We start from the raw sequence: 17,047 nt of genomic DNA on the forward strand, positions 1-17,047 counted from the left end.
GTTGATAGTTAAAGGCCCAATTCATATCAATATCTGACGCACCCCGCATGCGGATGCGCACCGGGCTTGAAGCGTGCACAACACAGACCCATATTAACTGTCTTGCAATTTAATTAACAAATGAGGTTGCTAGGATTCGAACTCTTGATCACTTGGTCAAAGAGGGTCTGATACCATGTCATGAAACCATTTGAACTAAAAGCGTACGTTGATAGTTGAAGGCCCAATTCATATTAATATTTGAAATAGATTAACTAATCATGATACGGCTTATGCATGGTGGCATATATTATATTCGAGGTATCTTGATATGGTTGAATTGTAATTATTTGTTGAATGGCCTTTCATAATTAGCTGCAGGTAGATCTACGTTTGTTTTCCTTTTACCCCTTTCTTGTTCTCTGTGCAGCTTGGTGTATGTAATTATTTTAACAAAATGGGTGTGCTTGGTATTTTCAGATTTGCCCTAGACATTGATTTGGATGCTCCAAAAGTCAGTATTCCTATAAAGACAGTTGGCTCTTCAGAATGTGATATGCATTTCATCTTGGATTTTGGCCATTTTACGCTGCACACCGCGGTATGCTTCTTGGTAGACTTCTCTAAGCAACTTTTACCTTTTGCTTAATATGTATATCTTGTGCAGGAAAGTCATTCTGATGAACAGAGGCAGAGCCTTTATTCTCGTTTTTACATATCTGGGAGAGATATCGCTGCATTCTTCACAAATTATGCTATTGATGATCAGAAGCCCACTGTGGTCATACCAAATGTTAATAGTCAGGCAATAGCGTCTTGCAGTCCTGAAACAAAAGGCAGTTTTTATTCTCTCATTGATAGGTGTGGTATGGCGGTAATAGTTGATCAGGTAAGGCATCTTTGTTCTTTTCCTCAATATATCCCGATTTGTCTCTTTAATGTAAAATACTTCTCTTGGACATTAATGCTATGCATAATCGTCCTTGCTCCTTATTCATATGTTAAATACTTTTTGGGAGAATTATTATGGTGTTAATTAGAGTTCATAATTCATGGTCGTATTAGTGATGTTCATTTTATTGATTGAAAACTAATTACCTCATTGAGTAATGTCATGGAACCAATTGAACTAAAAGCTTAAGCTGATAGTTAAAGGTCCACTTCATATTCATATCTGATACACCCCCACACGCAAATGCCCACTGGGCTTGCGTGGACAATACATGCCCGTATTACCATGTCCTGCTGCCAGGAATCGAACCCTAGACCACTTGGTCAAGCTGGCTCTGATACCATGTCATGGAACCGTTTGAACTAAAGCTCAAGCTAATAGTTGAAGGTCCACTTCATATTAATATCTGACAAGTAACATGTTGATGCTCATATTAGTTTTAGCGCAAGAGAGGTAATGATTGAGATATTGCTAATTTCATATGTTGTGTCATGGAACCAATTGATCTAAAAGCTAAAGCTTATAGTTAAAGGCCCACTTCATATTAATATCTGACGCACCCTCGCACGCGAATGCCCACTAGGCTTGAAGCGTGCACAATACAGGCCCATACTACAAAGAGGAGCTGATACCATGTCATGGAATCAATTGAACTAAAATCTTAAATCGATAGCAATTCATATTAATATCTGACATGTTGAATGTACTTCATGTATGGTTTGACTTATCATCAACCATATATTGAAGATTCATGAAATTTTTATACCACTTTTTGTTATTTTTTTGGACTTGCTTATACCTTTTGCATGTTGATTGACAGTTCTTTATGAAATAGTTTATTCGTGTTTTGCTATTGAGACTTGTGACTATGAGACTCTTTGATTGTGATCCTTATGAATCTATTTTATGAAGATCAAAGTACCTCACCCTAGTTATCCATCAACCCGCATATCGGTTCAAGTGCCAAATCTTGGGATTCACCTTTCACCAACAAGGTACTCTAAACTTATGGAGTTGCTGAACATGCTATATGAGACAATGGATAATTGTAGTCAGTCAGCTGTTGATAATTTTCAAACACAATTTGCACCTTGGAGTTCTGCAGAAATGACTACTGAAGCTAGAATCCTTGTTTGGAAGGTAGGCTTTTATGTTCTCAACTGAAAGGAAAGTATGCTGGTTGATACATTGCCAAATAGTTACTAGATAAATTTTTATTGATTTAGGGGATTGGGAATTCAGTGGCTACATGGAATCCTTGTTTTCTAGTGTTATCTGGATCATACCTTTATGCAATGGAATCTCAAAGCTCTCAGAACTACCAGCGTTACATCAGGTTTGCAATCTGTATTCTTTTGCGTTGTATATAATTATATATAGGGACTGTAAATTTGATGTGTCAATTATGTTCTTCTTCCATTGAATATTTTCTTTTTCTACTTCTATTGAACTTCTTTTTTATGTTTTTGTTTGAGTTTTATACTGTTCAATGCTTTTCTACAGATGATTTCCCCCAATGATGTAGTTTGACGTTTATGCTCTTAACAATAGTTTTTTCCTTTTTCAGCATGGCTGGTAGACAGGTCTATGAGGTTCCTTCCTCAAACGTCGGTGGTTCAGCATTCTGTATCGCTGTATGTTTTAGGGGAATGGACATTCAACAGGTGAGTTATTTAGTTTTGCTGCTATAATCAACTGAATTGTGAGGTTTATTTTGTGCTTGGTTTTGTCAAAACATATATAGTTATATATTTTATAACTGAACCATTTGAATCGAAAAGCCCAAGTAATAAAATGTTCATATATGTGGTATGGAACTTGGAAAATCACTTGGAATGGTGTGGATCTCATTCTGCAAAACATTAGCTTGAGGTTTTTCTTTATTTTGGTTTCCAATATACACATACATTGCCAACCATTTTCCTGTTCTTTCATGGGCTCACCTCATACAGAAAAAACTTGGGAGAGATACTTTGATTTTGTTCATCCCAAGATGATCAAATACTCCAATTGCTATTGACTATGTGCATAGTTGTTAAATCACAATTAGACTCGTGACTCGAAATCCTCATTTTGTGAATCAAGACTCGTGAATCGATTCGGATCAAATTCAAAATATTATAAAAAATAAATATTAACCATGTTTAACTTTAAATATTAGTCTAAAATATATATAGGTGTTGACCTGAAATATAGTGTTGCTGCTGATGAATATAATTAATTTGCTTGGAGATCTCACCTTTGAGAATTTTTCTTTTTTGCTCTTTGTACACTTCTGAAGATATTATAGTTGCAAGTTTTAACTATTATGCAACCTTTGACGTTAGCTTTGATTATTATTATTATTTTTTTTTTTTTTTGCGCGCGCGTGTGCAAGAGAGCTAAGCTTTAATCTGATTTACAATTCTATGATGTCATTCTACTTCTGTGGTTTTGGGAATTGGTTCTCCTTTAGAAGTCTGGTTGATAATGTTATTTTTCCCAGGCATTGGAATCTTCTAGCACCATGATTTTAGAGTTTTGCGATGAGGAGGAGAAAGGCATTTGGTTTAAAGGACTTATACAGGCTACATATGAATCTTCTGTATGATAGTGCAATTGTTCAAAAATTATCTTTTCAGGAAGTAAAATTAATTGTTATTGAGGCGCTTTACTGAAATTGAAATTCACTTTACATAGATTCCTTCAATGGTTGAGTTACTTGGAGAAAGAGGTGGTATTGAAGCTGAATTTGGGGAAACCCAGACGCTAAATCTGAGAACAGCTGATCTTATCATTAATGGGGCACTTGTGGAGACAAAGTTATGTCTGTATGGAAAGGTTAGATGTAACCCATGTTCTAGACAGAAAACAAGATAAAAATTAAATGTACAAATATCTGAAAAAAATTCATCCAGCCAGAATATATAATAGGCTAAGTGTTGGGCAGTGTTAACTTCATTGCTGCAATTACCTGTTGTGATTCTTATTGCTTTCAGTATATGCTAATTGAGCACTTCAACATTGGATCATTTGGGCAGATTGCAGATGACCTTGACAAACTTGAGGAGACTCTAATTATTGAGGTTCTTGCCGGTGGGGGAAAGGTTTGTGCTGTTAATTTGTATTTATTATTGATGGTTTCTTGACTATGAATGTAGAGTTTGGAGTTAATATTTCTCTGAGAAGTACTCCAAGCCATTTGACTGGCCGGTTTGCTTCACTGCAAAACTACTTTTATGAGAGATTTCCGGGTTGAACTTGATATGTCTGAGTGACATGAGACAGTGCATGGAATCTTTTGTTTAATTTTTCTTTTTCTTTTTGGTAATAAAAAGAAATTCAACCAAGAAAGAGGGTATGATTGTAGGATGAGGGTCCTATTACCCGAGATGCAATCACAAACAAGAAAATAAATCAGAAACATTCTAGAGATGATAAAAGCATGGAAGAGAAGTTTTTGACTGCACCAAACATATTGTTTAAACAAATACTGATTCATAACCGTGTATTTCATAAAGTGGGAGCAAACATATCTAAGGGTTCTTTATACTCTTAGTATATTATTATATGATGTCATGGTATGTCCGTGTGTGTGTATGGGTTTCTGTGCCATCTTGAAGGCTTTCAGTCAATGTCTGCATCTGAAGGCTAATATTGTTTTGGGCTTTAATGAAGCAGTTTCTTAGGCTTTTTTTCCCTTTACTTTTCCCCCATGTTGCAAGTTACCAGTTACAAGTATATGACATACTGAACTATTTACGTGTTTGATACTTTTTCTTTGTAATTTGTTCTTATTGCATATTTAGTTATATTGCTAAGCAGGTACACATGATGCAATCGGAAGATGACCTGACAGTAAAGGTGAAGTTGCGCTCTTTGAAGATTAAAGATGAACTTCAAGGTCGTCATTCTGCAAATCCACAGTATTTGGCCTGCTCTGTGCTGAAGAACGAAAAGCCACTTGGATCTCCTAGCTTTCTTGACTTTCAAGGGAGAGATATGTCTCTGGTACCTGTACCTCATGATGAAGATGATGCTTTTAAGGATGCTTTGGCTGATTTTTTATCTGCATCAGATTCTGGTCTCTGTTCACCTAGATTTGAGATATTTGAGTCTGCTGAAGCATTAATTCATGAACAGCACCTGCTACAAGGAAAGGGCATTTCCAATGAGATATTTTATGAGGTAGAGGGTGGTGATAGTTTGGATTTTGTATCTTTCACTTTTTCAACTAGGAGCTCCACCTCTTCTGATTATGATGGTGTAGATACGCAGGTAATTTGACTAATAATTTAGATTTCAGCTATAATGTATAATTCCGTCTCAGCACTTATACTGATGTATATATTTGAATTCCCAGATGAGCATACGCATGTCCAAACTAGAGTTCTTTTGTAATAGACCTACTCTTGTTGCTTTAATTGGTTTTGGGTTTGATCTACTTTACGCAACTCCTGCTCCAAGTAACACAGACATGGATGGAATCTCCAATAAATCTTCTTCGATGAGCAAAGAAAAAATTGAAGACAGTAAGCGTGTTAAAGGGCTGCTAGGGTATGGTAAAAACCGCGTTATATTTTATTTAAACATGAATGTTGATAGTGTGACTGTTTTTCTCAACAAAGAGGATGGTTCTCAACTTGCTGTGCTTGTGCAAGAGAGTTTCCTGCTGGAACTTAAGGTGAGGAGTATATTGCTTTTAGAAATCCCTTTCTGTACTTATCTCTTCCAATACATATGAAATCGAGTCTCTTATGAATTTTATAATGGATATAGCTCAGTTCTGCATTTCTTTTCCTTTTTTATTTTTTTGATTATAAAAATTCAAATATTAGATGTAGCCACTGTACCTTTTCTTCCCTTCAATCATAGATACTCATCCTACTATGTATCTTTGTCTGGTTTCGTTTAATTGTTTCTTGAAGGTCCATCCAAGCACTCTTTCTGTTGAAGGCACATTAGGAAATTTCAGACTCTGTGATAAGTCACTGGGAACAGATCAGTGTTGGAGTTGGCTTTGTGATATACGTAATCCAGGGCTTGAATCTCTTATACAGGTAATCACATGACTTACTGGTGGCTCTGGTATTATGTGGCTTCTAATTATGCATTGATGTTCTATTTTTCCTTTCCAGTTCAAGTTTAATTCTTATAGTAGTGAAGATGATGATTATGAAGGATATGATTACAGTTTGAGTGGCCGACTATCTGCTGTGCGCATTATTTTCCTCTATAGGTTTGTCCAAGAGGTATGTTGGAATAGATCCATTATTATATGGGTTCAGTGTCTCATTTTTTATTTTTTATTTTCTGGATGTGAAATAAAATTTGCCCTTCCTGGATGGTTAGAAACTCATAACGCTTGAGGTTTTCAAGTTTTTCGCATTTTGTTATATAAATTGCATCTGTCTCTGCTAGTGTCCACTTGCATTTATGAAAAGGAGTCCTTTTAAAGTTTATAAAACTAAGTGTGAGGAAAACAAAAATAAAATGATGAAGAAAAAGAACTTCAGCATATTTGTTTTTTTTCTTTCCACCAAGCAAATTTCTTATGTAGCAAAAATCCACTAAAGAAGCACCAATAAAAGCTACATAAGCTGAACACCATATGAACACCAAAAGAAGGTTTCCATAAAAAGGAATCCTATCTTAGTTTAACTATTGAGTCTTGGTTGCTTCAATGCAGTATATTTGGAAATAGGTGTATCATATTATATAGTTACTCTATGTTTTCAGTTTGTCCATTTTACCAGAAGATGAAATTTGTTTCTACCATCCAAGAATGGTTGAACCATTGAATTTATGGAAATATGACTATCTTAGACCCAAAGACTCTATGGTCATGCTCTCTTATAAGAACAATTAACATATGCACACTCTGTCACTACTCGTGGACACACTAATTCATTCAGAATCACATAATCAATTATGACTTAGGATATAATAATGTTAGACTGTTGCATTGGAGCAATATCAGGTACTTGATGATATACCTTTTTGGGTGTACTGAGCAAATAGTGCCTGGCAATAGTTAGAGGACTTAGTCTTACAAATATACCAAGCATAGATTAGGAGTTAAATCACGGTTAACATGGGATAGTAGAAAGAATTTTTTTTACTGATCCTTTGAGAGAGATGACATTTTGGATAAATTGTTCTTGACAGATAAGTGTGTACTTTATGGATCTTGCAACTCCACATACTGAAGAAGCGATTAAACTTGTTGATAAAGTTGGAGGTTTTGAGTGGTTGATTCAGAAAGACGAAATCGATGGGGCCACTGCATTAAAGCTGGACCTGTCTCTTGACACTCCAATTATCATTGTTCCCAAGAATTCCATGAGCAAAGAGTATGCAGATTTGTAATCTAGTTGAAGTTATTTATGTGATATTTGTATGAGTACTTGGAAATTAGTAGTGAGTAGAAAACTGGATATGAGATTTTTTGTGAAGGTTTTATCTGATGAAGAACATACTTCTTTTTTGTGTCTCACTAAGAAGAAATGCTGTTGTGAATATTTAATAAGACTGTATTTGTACCTTGTGGATCTTAGTTTGACTATACTATAATGATGGATACTATATGCTGACATGTCCTATATGCCAAAAAATGATCTTTTTTTGTGCTATTCTCATTTGACTGAGTTTAAGCTTTATATCCAAGTATGAATTGCAATCTTTTGAAATTCCTGATGATAGGTTTGCTTTTCTTTGGAAGTCTTGTGTGTCCGTGAATCTTTCAGTTCTTTAAGTTGTTCGAAGTCATCACTTATGTATTTATTGGTCATGCTTGCAGTTTCATTCAACTTGATTTGGGTCAGTTAGAGGTGACAAATGAATTAAGTTGGCATGGCTCCCCAGAGAAAGATCCTTCAGCTGTTCACATTGATGTTCTTCATGCTAAGGTATGTTTTTGTGTATTTTTACTTGATTGTCTGTGAATTAGAGTTTCGGTTTCTGAATTGTAATTCAATGTCTTAAATTTCAGATTTTGGGGATCAACATGTCGGTTGGAGTTGATGGTTCTTTAGGTAAGCCTATGATACGGGAAGGCAAAGGACTAGATATATATGTACGTCGCAGTTTGCGTGATGTTTTCAGGAAAGTTCCAACATTTTCGCTTGAAGTTAAGGTAAATATTAATTGGACATGCTGCGGTCTAAGACATTCTTTTCTTTTCTTTTCTGCCTTTTGTTGTATTTTATTTCCTTTGGTTAGGGAGCATATCCTAATCCTTGTGATTCATAAATTAACTTAAAAAGTTTACTTAGCTTTTCATGTTATTTGGGTCAAATAAATTGGAATTGTTAAGCGCTTTTTCATATTCTCTTCACCTTCTTTATTCGTTTGTGCAAGTTGTATGCATTTCATGGAATTGCATTTTGTACTTTGTTTCTGACTACTTTGTAAAAAGGGAAAAATGCTGATTCCGTAATTTTGTGAGAAGAAAGAACAAATGCTTTTTACTTCTAGTTGACTCAGTCACACATGAAAGGGTCTTCTTTGAAACTAATGATTATATTTTTATTTTAAATGAAGATGAAAAAACTAGGAAGGGTGGACATGGAAATACATGGGGATGTACACAAGTGAAGAAGTGTTGGGACTGTAAAGTTGTACACAGTGGAATGCTTAGCCTAGAACATCATAAAATCATTCAAATTGAGGTGTTGCACTTGTGTAGTAATTCTTCTCATTCATGTTTGAGCAGGTGGATTCCCTTCACGCTGTTATGTCTGATAAAGAATACAATGTAATTCTAGATTGTACATTCATGAATTTATGTGAAGAACCGAGGCTTCCTCCAAGTTTTCATGGTAGCAAAGATGGCCCAATAGATACAATGCGAATGCTGGCAGATAAGGTCAACATGAATAGTCAGATCCTTTTGTCACAAACTGTTAACATAATGGCTGTTGATATCAGTTATGCACTGTTGGAGCTTTGTAATGGTGTTCATGAGTCACCTCTAGCTCATCTTGCTGTAAGTCTTTTTGTTTATTAAAGATAAATGTAATGTTGCCCATACAATGCATATGGATGCATACCTTCATGAATATTGTGCTAATAATTCCATCTACTCTTGGTTTATTCTTCACAAGTCTTGATTATGTGCTTGCAGCTGGAAGGTCTGTGGGTATCATACCGCACATCTTCATTGTCTGAAACAGATCTGTACATAACTATCCCTAGGTTTTCTATCTTGGATGTTCGTCCTGATACGATAAGTGAAATGCGCCTAATGCTTGGATCATCTAGTGATGCTTCTAAACAAGGTTCTGTTGGAAATGTCCCGCAACTGCTGAATAGTAGTAGTCTTAGGAGGGTAAACGTCGATTCTAGCATTGAGTTGGATGTAACTTATTCAACGATGTTTTTGATGGACTATAGATGGCGTCTTTCCTCCCAATCATGTGTGGTTCGAGTTCAGCAGCCTCGTGTTCTTGTTGTACCAGATTTTCTTCTGGCTGTGGGAGAGTTTTTTGTGCCAGCATTGGGGACAATAACTGGCAGGGAGGAATCAATGGATCCTAAGAAGGATCCCATTTGTAAAACCAATAGCATAGTACTTTCGGAAGCTGTTTACAAACAGAGTGAAGAAATTGTGCACTTATCTCCAAATAGACAGTTAATTGTAGATGCCCATGGAGTTGATGAATATACCTACGATGGTTGTGGAAAAGTTATATGTCTAAGTGAAGAAACCAATGCAAAGGAATTTCATTCAAGGAGGTTTCGACCAATAATAATTGTTGGACGGGGGAAGAGGCTGCGGTTTTCTAATGTAAAGATTGAGGTAGTTTGTTTCCCTGCTTTTTATGCTGATTATTTAATTTGTATGATTGCTTCTTATCTCTCTATTATACTGGTATTACATGCATGAGGTGGGAAACAAGTATGCTTAGAAAGGAAGATTGATGAGAAATGGTGATTTTAACTTCCAGTGGGCTTACATTTTTTTATATTTTGGCTTTGAATTTCTCTATCAACTTGTGAGAATGTTTCATATACTTGTTTCTGTTTCAAACCTGTAACTGTCAAGCAGATATTGAAAAACTAATTTTCTGTTTAGAGAATTATTTGAACATCTTGAAGTGATAATGTTGGGCAATTTGTTTTTAGTATTGAGACTTTCTAGCTGTCATCAACTGTAACTCCTGCATATCAAATTATTAACCTTTTCTCCTCTTGAGAACGCACAAGGATAGAAAAGGGAAAATTGACAACCTTTTCTTTATGTTGTCTTTCTTAAAATCGTCTCTTGTTGACTTGTGGGCATGTGCTTAAGGTATTGCTTGTTGGTTTCTAAATGAATGAAACACTGACTCTGTTGTAACACATCGTTATACCTTTTCCATCAGAATGGTTTCCTTTTGAGGAAGTATGCATACTTGAGTAATGATAGCAGCTACTCAACCTCCGTAGAAGATGGTGTGGACATTATACTGGTGGATAGTTCTTCACCTGGTAATGAGAAGACGAATTTGGATGATACGCATGAATCATCAGACATTTCAAGTACTTCTGACTCTCAAAATGATACAAGCGGAGTGCAAAGTTACACTTTCGAGGCTCAGGTAAAGGTTATTGAGCCTTTTTTTGTTGTTGTTGTTGCGAGCTATGGTTTTTCAGTATATGTCTTGTCATTTTCTGGGAGCTGTGTACTTTTGCATGATGCGGTATTAATTGGGCATGCTGCCTGCTTTACATATTTAAATACTTCACATTTTGTGCTTCTGGATGTATAGTATTTTCTATTAGATTGTTTAATTCTCTCATTTATTCTGCTGTATGTAAAGTCAAGAAAACATTCACAAGCTTGTGAGCTACCTCCTTTTCAGAAATTTGTAACTTACTGCTTAAAAGATGTAACATTCTGTATTAGTATTTCACTCTATGATTCTGATATTAGTTACACACATATATATATATACAGGTTTTTCCTTCAATAAAGGAGACATTGTAGGCCCACAACAGCCTACAACAGCCCTCCAGCAGCCTAAGCTTGCTCTAGCAGACTTAGGCATGCTTTACATTAATTACAAAAGATAAAGTGTAGAATGCAGATGCATGAAAAAAGCTATTTCTCTGAATTAAAATGTTCCACTGCATTTGGCCACTGCTGATTAGAGTGGCTTATAGTTACTCTTAAACCAATCCCTTGAGTGTGGTGTGGCTGTAGTGCGTGCAATAAGAAGTGGGCTTTCATCAGACTTTTGATGATCTAGATTGAGAAAAAATTCCAACCAAGTTATTCTAACAATTGGAGTTGATGGTTAGTTTAATAGTTAGTGTTGTCTTATTGGCAGAATTATAGTATATTTAGGGTAAATAATTTCATCCTTGTTGAGGTTTGTTCAAATACACTAGTACTTATATTTTCAAAAACAAATATTAACATCCTTTTATTTTGAGTTTGTCCATTAGGAGGATCCTTTCAGCTAGTTTTGAAGGTTTTTGTCCATTAATTCAATGTCACTATGTTGTACGGACACGGACACCGGGAAGCATTATTTCTAAAACGTAACCTTCGTAAAATAGCTTTCAAACGAAAACAGATACAGGCGTAAAAAAGACATGACACAGACATGAAACGTAGAAACGCTACTAAAGAAGAGTGTTCAAGCAACATAGTGTCACATTTTACACTTATTAATTACTTCAAATTATCTAGTTCTTCGCAACCTTCCTAGCTCAAATACTTTTTTATTTTTTCCCTTAAAATCAATTCTTACTTTTGGGACTAAATTAAATGAAAATTCTTATTTCAATCAATATTCTAGTTTTTAGAAGCACCCTTGGCTATATTTAGTTGGCAAATCTTCTAATAATTTTCATTGAAGATTGAAATTTGACAACTTCCGCTAGTCTCAAAAGTAAGAAGTTGATTTTTAGGAAAAAAATAATTTTTTTGACCTTGTGGGGTTAGGAAGAAAAATTTAATGGGCAAACCCCCCTCAAAATTGGAAGGTTTTATCTTATTTGACCAAACCTCATGGATATTTAAATAATTTACCCTAATTCTTACTACGTTAGTTAGTGGTTTGATTTATAATAGAAAGTAGGATTCTTTTTTTCTAAGTTTTCTATTTGTGTTCATTCTGAATAGATTGAACTTCTTACTGTTTCCATTTTCAGGTGGTTTCTCCTGAGTTTACTTTTTATGATGGCACAAAATCTTCATTGGATGATTCATTATATGGTGAAAAGCTTCTCCGTGCTAAATTGGATTTCAGTTTCATGTAAGACAAAAGCTTTTTTTTTTTGTTCATGATAATTTACCCGGTTTTTCTATTGTCAATGCTGCTTTTGCTATTTGGTACATGCTCTAGTCCAGCTTGGTTCTCCTTAAAAAGTTAAAATATGTTGTGTAAATTTTTTATACTGGCACTCAGATGACTGTTTCTAGTACTGCTCTCTTTGCTGGATGGTGGCCATATAAATCTGAAGTCCACAGAAGAGTATATGCAATAGTTGACATTTGTAAATGCTTTGATCCTTAAAGTTTATTTTACACTAAATGAAATAGTAAAACCAGAAAACATAGATCTGTAAGATAGAGGGTACTTTAAGGGAAATTTTCATATGTACATTTAACATCAAAATCAACTAGAGACCACAAACATTCAAAGATAAAATCCCTAATTTAACTTCCTTAATCTTCCCCAACATCAGGATGCTCTATGATGATGGGGGGTACATCAAAAGGCAAAGTGGTTTTGGCTTCAATATTGGCTTATGCTAGTGGACATTTCAGAAGGAATTGCATTGCTTCTCAATTGTGCTTTATATGCCCTTTTTTGTTGTCATTTTTTGCCGAGTCCTATATGAGGATTCTTTTCCATCCATTGCGTTTTTTTCTTTTCTTTTTTTATTTGATAATTATATCATTATGTATTCTTAAATTAATTCATTTATATTTGAGTCACTATATTTATTTTACTTATTTTTATGATTCATATAATGGTTTTATATTTTCCTCTGCATAAAAAAATGATGGGAGTGCGTGGATGTTTTTACAACCACTAACTGATGTACATTGTTTATATGAACAAGTAAGATATAAATGAATGACACAATTTCTCAAATTTTTGGTGTTTAGATTAAATAAATTTTAAGAAGGATGATTCTAAAGTTAAATACTTTAAAGAAATTGTGGAATGCACGTCCAATTGCTAGTGGTTTATTTGTCTTTTATATTTGTGAGGACATTACCATTTTGGGGGCAACATTACCTGAGGTGGTGTTCCCACATTGTTACTCGTATTTACTATTTTGACTTGCCCATGTTTCTTCTTAATATCACAGTGGCATTGATGAATCAAAGATTAGAAGTATATACATATAGCTACTATAGCAATGGTTTTTTTTTTCTTTCAACTCAGTCTTTCACTTTTCATGTGTTTCTTTTCTGTTGCTGATATTTACTATCAAAATTACTAGTAATTTTTAGTCATTTGATTTATGGGTTGAGAATGTTGTCATCATACTCATTTATAATTATAGATGCAATTATGACTATTTTCTTTTACTAAAATAGGTATGCATCAAAAGACAATGATACCTGGGTCCGAGCCCTGGTGAAGGATTTGACTGTTGAGGCTGGTTCTGGTCTCATGATTCTTGACCCAGTCGATATTTCAGGGGGATATACTTCTGTGAAGGAGAAAACAAATATATCTCTGATATCAACAGATATTTGCTTCCATCTTTCCTTGAGCGCCATTTCTCTTTTGCTTAACTTGCAGAATCAGGCAGTTGCAGCATTACAATTGGGAAACTCTATTCCTTTGGCACCTTGTATTAACTATGACCGAATTTGGGTCGCCGGAAAAGGTTGTGTTTTATTTAGATGGATGAAATTTTATAATTTACCTTTCTTATATCTCAGTTTTGTTCACATTGTGGCTGCATTTCCTAGAACTGCTTATGAGACTTATTAATAATTTGCTCTCTTAACATCATTTTGGATGTTGGTGCAGGAAGTGGGCCTCTCAATAACCTTACCTTCTGGAGACCTCAAGCTCCTGCAAATTATGTTATATTGGGCGATTGTGTGACTTCAAGGTAAAGTTTATCTTGAGTTGTACAAAGGTTTCTTCTTAGTTGAGTTTGGCTGGATTTTCATTAGATTCAGTGGTGCTATGTTTACATTATTGGATTTACTGAGCTAAATAATATATATTCTCGACAAGACATGAATAAAATAAAGAAGCAAAAAAATCTCAGTTTTCTATAATTTTGTGTTTATAAGATCTCTCTCTTAACGAGCCCCTAACACTTCCAACAAGATATGTTAGGCTAGAAAACTGCTTAGAGTCGATGCTTAAAAGATTTTGAGGTACAAGGTTAACAGTTGCTAAGAACGAGCAACAAGACTCTTTGAGTTCTAAAATGCGATGCAGTAAAGACAAACATGTAAAGAGCAAGTTATTCATGTAGTTTTATATCCTATCATCTTTAGTAAAGAATTAAGTATTTGAGTGTCAAGTTTTATTTGAGCCATAATACGACGACCATGATAAACCAATATACAATATATCTAGGGAAGAATATATTTTCCATCACATGACTGTTTAAAGGCTGTAACCACGCAAGGGTTATTTGAAAGTGTATTTTCTTAATTAACTCAAGGGTAATACAAGTATTTATATACAAACCACAATTAATTCCCAACTACTTCCTTAAATGCCAACTACTAACTACATCTAATTAATACTGTAACACTCCCCCTCAAGCTGGAGCATAGATATTTATCATGCCCAGCTTGTTACAAATGTAATTGACTAGAGTTCATGGTAAAGCCTTGGTGAACACATCTGCTAATTGACTTCTGGTTCTGACATGTGGAGTTGTGATTGTACCATCCTCCAACTTCTCTTGAGTAAAATGACAGTCAACTTCTATATGCTTTGTTCTTTCATTAAACACATAGTTATTTGCAATATAGATAGCTGTTTTATTATCACAATATAACTTCATTGGTTTTATCTGGTCAAACCCAATTTCGCCAAGTAGACGACGTAACCACACAAGTTCACATGTAGCCTGTGCCATAGCTCGGTATTCAGATTCTACACTGGATCTAGAAACTACACTTTGCTTCTTACTCTTCCATGAAACAAGATTTCCCCCAACAAATACACTCTACCCAGTAGTAGAGCGTCTGTCTGACAGATCTGCACAGGAAATGAAATGTCAGGACGAGTAATTGTGAGATAATTCAGTTTGCCAACAATTCTCCTGTATTTCTCAGGTTCTTTGAGTAAGTCACCATCATTAGACTTCAACTTCACATTGGGCACCATTGGAGCATCACAAGTCTTTCCCTCAATTAGACCTGCATCTTTCAACATATCTAAACAACTGCGAGATACCTCTATTCCCAAGAAGTATTTCAAAGGACCAAGATCCTTTGTCTGGAAGCAAGTACCAAGGAACTCCTTCAACTCCTTAATCCGAGCAACAACACTTCCTGTAATTATGATATCATCAACATACACAACCAGTAGAATGCATCCAAAGCTAGAACTGAAGTAGAAAACAAAGGACGATAATATGAAGACAGTAAGTTATGAATATGAGTCAAGTCTTGTTTACTAGCATACATAGACTCTAAGTATTCCCACATTTCTTTGACAGTATCACAATGAGTCACAATGTCATCAATAGTAGAGTCCAAAGTATTCTGAATCAGATTAAAAAGTTTATAGTCTACCATCATCCATTTCTTCCTACTTCCCTGCTCATCTCTAGGTGTAGGATTATTACTCAAATGATCCCCCAAATCGACACTATTAATGTACCGAGTAATAGTACGTTTCCACTGAGTGTAATCCTTAACTCCAGTCAATTTTCTATCCGTAATTCGAGTGGTACCAACAGTAATTTCAGTCATGACTTTCTTATCCTTTTCCTCAGTCATTGTCAATCCAAGCAAATGACAATTACCACAAAATTTCAATGAACAGTAAATGCACTACTGATATTTTAACCAAATAACCAAGATAAAGATAAAATAGACCAAAGAGAATCAGAATATTGTCAACCTCAATTGAAAAGACAAACCAGATCAGAAATATGGGTCTAACCGAACACAAGCAGGAGTTACCACAAAGAAGAAGGCTGACCGGAATTATCACCAAGGGAAACCGACGACATAGATGGGCCGGAAATGTAGAGGCGAGACCGGCAGAAGAAGAACGACGCCGAACGGAGCTGTCACGCGCCGACGAGTGGGTGGCGCGTCGGAATAGGCGGTGGCGCGTGGGGCCAACGCGCGGCATTTCTGGTGGCCGGAAATAGGAGTCCGATGGAGGGGGCGGTGAGATGAACGGAGGTGTTGAAAAAATCGACTTCCAACCCGGACCGCCGTTAACAATTCAAACTCAGAGAAACAATTTCCTAAGCCAAAATGCTTGGCTCTGATACCATGTAACCACACAAGGGTTATTTGAAAGTGTATTTTCTTAATTAACTCAAGGGTAATACAAGTATTTATCTACAAACCACAATTAATTCCCAACTACTTATTCCCCAACTACTTCCTTAAATGGCAACCATAGTTGTTAAATCGAGATTCGACTCGTGACTCGAAATCTCATTTTGCGAATCGGGACTCGTGAATAGAATCGAATCGTAAGATTCGGATCAAATTCAAAATACTATAAAAAATAAAATATTAACCATATTTAACTTTAAATATTAGTCCAAAGACACAATTTTAATATCTAAATAGAAATTATATCAAGTTATAAAAGAAAGTAGAGACAGACATAACATAGAAAATAGAAAAGAAGATGGAAGGTTTTGGAATTTGTAAAGTGAAGAGTCATCTGATTGAAACTATTTGTGTTTCATAACTTTTGTATGTTTTTTTTTTTTGTTTTTGTAAAGTGAATAGTCATCTTCTTCTGCTCTACGTTTTTGAGTTGTTAAAAATTGAATTTTTTTTTTTTAAATGGTGGCCTGAATCGACTGACTCGGGTGACTCGGTGAATCGGCCGAATCGGTGGTGACTCGGCCGATTCATGAAGTTGTACGACTCGAATTCTTCATGAATCGAATCGTACGAGTCGCGTCGACTCGTACGATTCTAACAACTATGATGCCAACTACTAACTACATCTAATT

The 17,047-nt window shown here is 35.3% G+C and overlaps 1 protein-coding gene across 1 annotated transcript in view; it reads left to right on the forward strand.

The window, feature by feature from the left end:
• The window catches only part of LOC136220119 (uncharacterized), a 49,371-nt gene that overhangs the window by 11,399 nt on the left and 20,925 nt on the right, over nt 1-17,047 (forward strand). The window contains exons 18-38 of the mRNA XM_066007819.1: nt 460-580; nt 647-868; nt 1,844-2,071; nt 2,158-2,267; nt 2,499-2,595; nt 3,417-3,515; nt 3,611-3,751; nt 3,952-4,017; nt 4,736-5,188; nt 5,274-5,594; nt 5,839-5,970; nt 6,049-6,162; nt 7,079-7,263; nt 7,710-7,818; nt 7,902-8,045; nt 8,625-8,897; nt 9,036-9,710; nt 10,276-10,491; nt 12,053-12,156; nt 13,455-13,750; nt 13,897-13,981. Coding sequence (XP_065863891.1) covers nt 460-580; nt 647-868; nt 1,844-2,071; nt 2,158-2,267; nt 2,499-2,595; nt 3,417-3,515; nt 3,611-3,751; nt 3,952-4,017; nt 4,736-5,188; nt 5,274-5,594; nt 5,839-5,970; nt 6,049-6,162; nt 7,079-7,263; nt 7,710-7,818; nt 7,902-8,045; nt 8,625-8,897; nt 9,036-9,710; nt 10,276-10,491; nt 12,053-12,156; nt 13,455-13,750; nt 13,897-13,981 — 4,191 coding nt within the window. The remainder of the gene's footprint in view (nt 1-459; nt 581-646; nt 869-1,843; nt 2,072-2,157; nt 2,268-2,498; nt 2,596-3,416; nt 3,516-3,610; nt 3,752-3,951; nt 4,018-4,735; nt 5,189-5,273; nt 5,595-5,838; nt 5,971-6,048; nt 6,163-7,078; nt 7,264-7,709; nt 7,819-7,901; nt 8,046-8,624; nt 8,898-9,035; nt 9,711-10,275; nt 10,492-12,052; nt 12,157-13,454; nt 13,751-13,896; nt 13,982-17,047) is intronic.

Source organism: Euphorbia lathyris, chromosome 2 (assembly GCF_963576675.1).
Source record: "Euphorbia lathyris chromosome 2, ddEupLath1.1, whole genome shotgun sequence".
NCBI lineage: Eukaryota > Viridiplantae > Streptophyta > Magnoliopsida > Malpighiales > Euphorbiaceae > Euphorbia > Euphorbia lathyris.